The sequence below is a fragment of the Neolamprologus brichardi genome, chromosome 4, assembly GCF_056152115.1.
Source record: "Neolamprologus brichardi isolate AB-2024 chromosome 4, ASM5615211v1, whole genome shotgun sequence".
In the NCBI taxonomy this organism is placed as follows: domain Eukaryota; kingdom Metazoa; phylum Chordata; class Actinopteri; order Cichliformes; family Cichlidae; genus Neolamprologus; species Neolamprologus brichardi.
In genome coordinates, this window is record NC_142107.1 from 8,851,368 (window position 1) to 8,859,711 (window position 8,344).

General features: G+C 36.2%; 1 protein-coding gene across 1 annotated transcript; it reads left to right on the plus strand.

Annotated features, from left to right (window-relative positions):
* Window positions 1-774: 774 nt before the first annotated feature.
* Window positions 775-5,311, plus strand: LOC148102944 (interferon-induced protein 44-like). The gene is made up of 7 exons (XM_087840275.1): window positions 775-784; window positions 1,119-1,152; window positions 1,374-1,572; window positions 1,679-1,825; window positions 4,649-4,820; window positions 4,955-5,055; window positions 5,144-5,311. Exons 1-7 carry the CDS (start codon window positions 775-777, stop codon window positions 5,309-5,311), a joined length of 831 nt encoding a protein of 276 aa, XP_087696401.1.
* Window positions 5,312-8,344: the final 3,033 nt, after the last annotated feature.

An 8,344-nucleotide genomic window follows, 5' to 3' on the forward strand; every position in this document is an offset into this window, starting at 1 on the left:
TATTTTCCATTTTCCAGTGAAATTTTAAAGACAAAAGAAAACAACATTAGACTTTTGCTGTAGGTAGGTGAGTAATGATTTTATGAAATTACAGTGTTCCCTCGTGTTACGTTCTAAAAATAACCCGCGATAGGTGAAATCCGCGAAGTAGCAAACAATTATTATAGATGTTTTAAGGCTGTAAAATCTCTCACTACACACTTTATACACTTGTCTCAGACAGGCATTGACATTTTCACGTTTCTTTCTTGTTTAAACACTCTCAAAGTTCAAACCTTCGTACAAAAATAAGTCCAGTATTATAGAGTGAAACGAAAGATCAAACCCTGTTTTCAGGTCAAGAACATCGGAATAGAGCAGCTGCAAGAGAATTCAACATTAATGAATCAATGGTACGGAAGTAGAGGAAGCAAGAAGAATGAGATGAGTAAAGTTCGACTTATCGTACTGTTTGGTTTCGCTTAATGCGCCTTACGACGTCGACACAGTTGTGTTTGTTGTCTTCTGCTATCGAAGATGTATGTAAATTTGACAAGCTGAACGCATTCTGTACTGTACAGGAGACACAGCACGAGATTGACAGAAAATGGTCTGCAGCCGATCAGGACGCAGAACACAATGCGCTGTAAAAATAAAAGTCACATGCAAAATTGCACCAAAATAAATCCGCGAAATAGCGAGGAACCACTGTACAACATTTCTTTCAGAAATATATTTTATGTCAGTTTAATATTTGATAGTTAACCTGTCCATGTAATTGTCTTGTTTACAGATATGGGATCATGTAAGTCCTGACTTGCTCTAACAACAAAACTGTGTCTTTATGACAAATGACAAATGCTGAAAAGCTGTGCAACATTTTGAAAGCAGGAAATTGTTTCCTCAACCTCAACATTTTACTGTGAGACTGGACTCTGCATTTCTAACTTCTAATCAGATTTTTCCCACTATTGCAAGTCAAATTTGTATAACTATAACACTTGATGACACTTAATTATTGAAAACAAGGGATGGTAAAAGTTGATTAAAAGTTGATTTTGAAATGTCCTGATGTTCATATTTTATTCATGTGTTCATATTATGTTACCATTATGTGAATGTGTTATTTTTTTCTTTAGCAACTTTTAGTAAGCCATGGAGGCCTTTTCCAGAGTGAGTATGATGGATATACAGTTATTCATTTAGTTGTTCATTTAGTGCAGCTCTACTCCTTTACTTGATTTATGTGGTTTGCTGCATTAGCTAACTGGTGTGTGTAACAGCACAGCCTCAGTCACAATGCTGTGTATATATTATAAGAAAATAAATGATCAAATATTAGAAAATGAAAGTCAGGCAGTATTTTCACATGTGTTTGATTTTCATTGAAACAGGAAAAATGAGAATATCCTGGAATTTCTGAATTCATATAAACCTCGAAATAAGGAAGCAAATCATCTCAGAATTTTGTTTTTGGGACCAGCTGGTGCAGGAAAATCAAGCTTCATTAACTCCATTGACAGTGTTTTACAAGGTAGAGTTACTGGTCGAGGTTTGACTGATACAATCTCTGGAAAAACTTTCACTAAAAAGGTATCAATCTACCTTATCTATATCTACAAACAAATCAAATGCTGATTAAATTACTGATTATAGTTGGTTTAAATGAGGATTTGTTAACTCCATATTCTGCTTTCAGTACAAAACTTTCAAATTCTCCAAAGGCAGTCGAGGTCATTACTCCTTTGTTTGCAACGACATCATGGGCATGGAGCAAAAGAATGGTGGCATTCATGTGGATGACATCATTCTTGCCCTGAGGGGACATGTTACACAAGGTTACGAGGTACACTGTTCTGAACTTTAATTTCAAATCAAATCAAATCACTTTTATTGTCATATCACATGTGCTGGTACACTGGTACAGCACATGTGAGTGAAATTGTGTGCAAGCTTCATAAGCAACAGAGGTTTGCAAAATACAAGAAACATAAGAACAAGGAAAATATAAGAATAGGAATATGAGAACTATAGGAATGAATATATGTACAAATATAAGAATGTATGTGCATTACTGAATATTTATACCAAATATATGGTCGTGTTTTGGTCAACTCTAACCGATTTACACATTAAAAAACTGAGTGGTTTAATCAACTTTGTGGTGTTCCCGGTCAAAAGTGACCGGGATATAAATGTGTGTGTGTGTGCATATATATAACATAAAATAAAATAAAATATACAGAGGTTAGCAGTTCGATATTGTGCAAAAGAAATGGCATTTATGTACAGTATGGAGTGCATAATGTCAAGTTCCGGTAAGTGAAAGTGATGTGTCTAGGAAGTGGTCAGCAGTCTGGTGGCCTGATGGAAAAAGCTGTCCCTCAGGCTACGTCCACACGTACCCGGGTATTTTTGAAAACGCAGATTTTTCTATGCGTTTGCACCTTTCGTCCACACGTAAACGACGTTTTCGGTCACTGAAAACTGAGATTTTTAAAAACACCTGCCAGGGTGGATATTTTTGAAAACTCCGTTTTTGCATTTACGTGTGGATGAGAAAAACGGAGAAAACGCAGCATCAAAGGTGTGCGCCTTTTTTGACGTCACACTGTGCGCCACGTTATTGTTTCGGTGAATGGAATTTCTACAATACTATTACTGTTAATTGTACTTTCTGCAGTGTTTAAATGCTTACATATACACACACAGTTACTGTCCCTCCACACGTACGACTCGGTTCTGCTTCTATGCCCCAGCTTTGTTTACTTTTCCCACCGAGGCTTCTAGACTTCTGATTGGCCAACATTTCTGCACGCTTAGGAATATATTGCCACCTGTTGCTTTGGCATGTTCCTAGCAGCGTTTTCCTTCATTTCTGCATTTACGTGTGGACGGGATTATTTTTTAAAACGAAAACGGAAAATCTCCGTTTTCAAAAATACCCGTGTAGGTGTGGACGTAGCTTCAGTCTGCTGGTTTGGGACCGGATACTGCAGTACCTCCTGCCCAGTGATGGGACTAATGGCGTTACAAGTAATGGCGTTACAAGTAATGGCGTTACTAACGGCGTTATTTTTTTCAGTAACGAGTAATCTAACTAATTACTATTCCTATCGTTACAATACCGTTACCGTTACTAACAAGAAAATGCGGTGCGGTCGCGTCACTATTTTTCAACAAACAGACGGTTGAAGCTGTGTTCAGCTACCGCTTCTTATAACAGCTGCACGGAAGTAGCTGTAAGTAATCTGGGCACTACAGCTTTAAGCAGCTGCGCGCTCCCGCGGGCGGCAATCACTTTCTCCCAGACGATCACTTTTTGGCACAACACCTGGAGCTAAGAGGCAAAACAATGGCATGAGTGCTTCTGTTTGACTGAGGAAGAATAAAGTAGTCGAGGTAAGCCAATCACATGACCACTTCAAAATGACAAAACATCAAGGTGATATATACCAGTTTTTAAATTGTGTTGATAGGCCACGTAAAACCAGAGTCATGATAAACAATATATACGCGGTGTTTTTTCCTCAAAATTTTCGCCACATTTACTGTCTAAGGACAGCGCTAGCAAGCACTCTCTGCTTATGACCAAAAAAAATAAAAAAATAAAACAAAAAAAACGCCCTTTTGTGTTTGTGGAAAAATGCACCATGTCGACCAATCAAAAAATGATATCGCAACATGACATTTGGTTGTTTAGGTGAGGAGGGCGTGGTTTTAGGAGTGACGGCGAGAGAGAGAGAGAGCAGAAAAAAAGAGAGCGAGTTTTGAGATGTGAGAGATTTGTGACGTTTAGCATGTTTGGAGTCTGTAGTTAACGTGTTGTGTTGTGTAGTTAGTGTGTAGTGTTGTGGATAGTTTGGTGTTGTGTGTCAGAACAATGAGGGGACTGCTGTCTCCAGGTAAAAAAAAAAACAGGATGAGTGATGCACCTGCTGCTGTCAGACCTGCAGGTATCAGGCTGTGATGTTCTCCTTTATAGTGGACAGAAATTATTTTTTTTGGAGTGGCACAAATAATTTGTGAATGCAGAACACCTGATTGCTCTGTAAATAGTTTGAAATGGTTATAAAAAAAAGGAAGAAGTAACTAGTAACTATAATTAATTACTTTTTCAAAGTAACTTGCCCAACACTGCTCCTGCCTGATGGAAGTAGTTTGAACAGTTTATGGCTGGGATGACTGGAATCATTGATGATCCTCCCCGCTTTCCTCAGGCTCTGCTTCCTGTAGATGTCCTGGAGGGAGGGAAGCTCACCTCCAATTATCCTTTAGGCACAACGCACAACTCTCTGGGGAGCTTTGTGGTTGTAAGCGGTGCTGTTGCCATACCAGGTGGTGATGCATCCAGTGAGGATGCTCTCAATGGAATAGCAGTAGAAGGTCCTGAAGATGCGGGGGCTCATGCCAAATCTTTTCAGTCTCCTGAGAAAGAAGAGGCGCTACTGCGCACTCATATTTTATGAATCAGAACTTATTATGTAGCTGCTTATTTGTCAAAATATGATATCTTATATAAGGTATAACTTTCCTGTCATTTTGGTCGCCACTTTAAAACTACCATTAATTTAGGCTCGCTTTACCAAAATAATATATTACTTAAATTCTTACATAATCACATAGTGTTCTTATCTTTCAAATCTCTACTTGTTGAATTGCTTTTTAGTTCAATCCACAACAGCAACTGAACGAGGGCGATGAGGGATACCACTCATGTCCCAGCCTGAATGACAGAGTTCATGTTCTGGTCACTGTTGTTCCTGCTGGCTTAGTGTCTCTACTAAGTGAAGAGGTTGTGAAAAAGCTGAGAAAAGTCAGACTGGCAGCCAGTAAAATGGGTACGGCAACAGTTTCAAAATTTTAATACATTATGTGGAATAATTTTGATATGTAAGTCTATAGACAGTAATAATAAAAAATAACAACAACAACAACAAATACATGACATCTTATTAAGTTTTTGTGTTAACAGACATTCCCCAGCTGGCTATTCTCACCAAAGTTGATGAAGCCTGTCCTGAGGCGAAACAGGATCCCAAAAACATCTACAAGAGCAAGTACCTGAAAAAACAGGTAAATTTTTTCTGTTGGTAGTTTTTGATTTTTGATCGCCAAAATCATTTTATACTCACCACTTAACTGACTTTTATTTAATACTCAGGTTGAAAATTTTAGCCAGGTGCTGGGACTCCCAGTGAACTGCATCTTTCTTGTAAAGAACTACAGTTCGGAAAACAGCATCAATGAAGCCATTGATGCTCATATCCTGTGTGCACTGAAGCAAATGGTTGACTATGGAAACGACTTCCTCACCCACTTGAATGACTAGATGTGAGACTGAACGCAGTACTGACTAAAATATAAATCACGTCTTGTTATGCTACTTTAATGAAAACTGCATGGATAACTTGTATTTAGTATAAAGGCATGTGATTGGATTTGAAGCATTCATTTTTGAAAAAAGAAAGTTCTTGAATGTCTGAATGTTATTTATCATTTTATCAGTATTTGTCAGCTGACACACAGTCATGCTGTCATACTGTTAACATTGTCAGTATTAAATGTAAAAACTATAATGACAACCAAAAAATCAAAATGATCTTGTTTCACTATAGACTAAAGACAAATATGCATCCCTTCATTTAAAGAAAAGATTGAATATTGTATTCATTATACATTAAAATGCGAGGCTTCATTAAATCCCTGTAGAGTGACATTTAGTTAGATATAGTCTTGTTATTTTACTCTGTATGGAAAACTTTACAAACATTTAGCCGAAGCTACTCTTATATTTTGATATGCAAAAATCTTTGTTATGGTAGATTTTTTTATCGGGCTGTGTCATTTTGTTGTAAAATTATTCAGATTATTCACTTCTATTTTGTATGAATGATATTTGATTAGCCCCTTCTTTGTTTCCCTCTATGTTATTCCCTCTGTTGGTATTTTGGTATTTCATGGGTTCAGATGTTTTTAATTACTTACTGTTCTGATTGGGTAATTAGATAATGTAGTAATCTAGAACATATTCTGCTCTGGAGCAAGTTATGTTCTACAGTAGAGACAAGGAACTAAGAAATCTTTACTTACTGATCAATTTTCTGGAAGATTGTGTCACCATGTATTGAAAATCCCTCTGACACCGTTGTGCAGATAGTATAATTTTTCAGTGTTGTCTAATTTCTTTATTTTCCTGATGATCAGCAAGAAATAAAAATTGTTAGCAGCAACATTATAATTTGATATTTTTCCCTGCTGGCTGCAAATATTTTAACATAATTTACTCAAAATACAGCAACTTTGTGTTCTCGCTGCCCTTATATCAAATTTGGACATAGTTTCATTTACATTTTAAGTCATTTTAAGTCTAAATATTTCATCTTTATTCTAAGACTGATAAACACCACCAAGTCTGCAACGAAGAGAATAAAAACAAAGTTATTTTCAAGCATTAATTTGATGAAATATTGGATCATAATCTGTGGGCTCATAATCCATCACATTCTTCCATGTTTTAATGAAAGAGTCGGTAAATCAATAAGTCTGTTAAGTGTTACTGTCACGGCTGGGGTAGCAGTCGTGTGGTGTATCGAGAAAAGGATCCAAAATGCAGGTACTGGCTGGGGTGCGAGTGAGTGTTTATTTACAGAAGTGATAAAGAGGCAAAAACACAGGAAGAGCAGAGCAGGGAGCAAACAAATCTAAACTGGGGAAAACTAAAGAACTAACCTGAAACAATAAACTAAAAAATAATAACAATAAACTCAAAGTGCTGGGTCACAGACCCAGGATCATGAGAGTTACAGTCTTCATTTTTGCCCGCTTTCTTTCTTGCCTTCAAATAGGCCAAACTTCATTAATATGTAGCAACTTATTTCCAGTCTTACTGACCAAATGCTCAAACTTTTAATGTTATATTACTCTACTATACTTTCCTTCTCATAAACACCAGTTTTTTTCTGCAGCAGCTGTTTTGTTTTTAGTTTTTTTTATAGGCTACCACATTTTTATTTTCCTTTCAAAAATCAGCCACTATTTTGCCAGTATCAATAACTGTGATTGGTTAGATACTGGAAATGCCACCCTTTTCAAGTACTATCTAATTTATCAAGCTGATAATCAGCTTCATGTGACTGGTCATCCGGACCGCCAATGTAAGATAAGATAAGATAACCTTTATTAGTCCCACGCATGGAAAATTTGTTTTGTTACAGCAGTGGACAGTGCAAAGTTGCATAGAAAAATTAGAAGAAAAAAACACTGGAATAATATATCCACAAGATACTGTACACAATAGAATAGAATAAGATAAAATAAAAATAAAATACTATATACAGTCGAATAAAATAGAATACAAATGCTATATACAATATGAGCATAATACAATGATGTGTTGCACTTAGTGTTATTGCTATTGCACATGTGTGGATGTGTGTGTTTGAAAAGGAAAAGTGAATCCAGATAATCATTGTCAAGGGCGGAGGTTTTGCCTTTATCTATCTATCTTTCTAGCTAGCTAACATAGGCTATCCTTAAATGATAAACTGCTGTCCAAGAATATTGCAGTGGATGGCAATATTACAGCATGCCTGAAAAATCAAACACTCTGCAGATTGCACTGAGACACACTGAAACGAAGCAGAGGACTCTTTGGTGATGTGAGGGAGAAAAAGATTCAAGGTGATGTGTGTTCAGATCACATAAGTCATATATGTTTACTATTGTTTGTTTACTGTTAGTTGGTTCTGTCACATTACTGTCTCCCCTAAATCACTTTATGTTGGTTGACCTCTCGGGTCTGCCACAGAAATACTCATTTTACTCTGGAAAATATTTAACTGATAGATTAAAAAGCTGCAAAGAAGGAAAAAAAAGAGCAATAAAAAAAAACTTTACACAATTTCATAGATGAGAATTTGAATTTACTTTCATTCATAAAATTAACATATATTTTATTTATTTTATTTGTTTTTGGTGTAGGATGCCTATTAATGTAAATAAATAAATAAATAAATAAAAATTACTGACAATAGATGTATATTGTATTTAATATATGTATTGAATAAAAGAATATTATTAAAAACATAAAAGTTTAAAAAAAATGGCTTGCACATTTCTTAGCCAAGGAAATAAAAATCAGCATGCAAAGAAGTACTCTGACATGCCTGTTCACACCCAAAGGTCATTTCAACACAGCAATAAACACGGCTCAGCAGGTCTACAGGCTGTTGACCTGGTCCTCTCCAAAGTTGATCATCTGCTTCAGAGCAGCCCAGTATCAGTACGTTGCCGTCATCATCTGTTTGGATCTCAGAGTGGTAGTTCTTTATTTTACTTGAAATTTACTTTAATTAAATTGTTG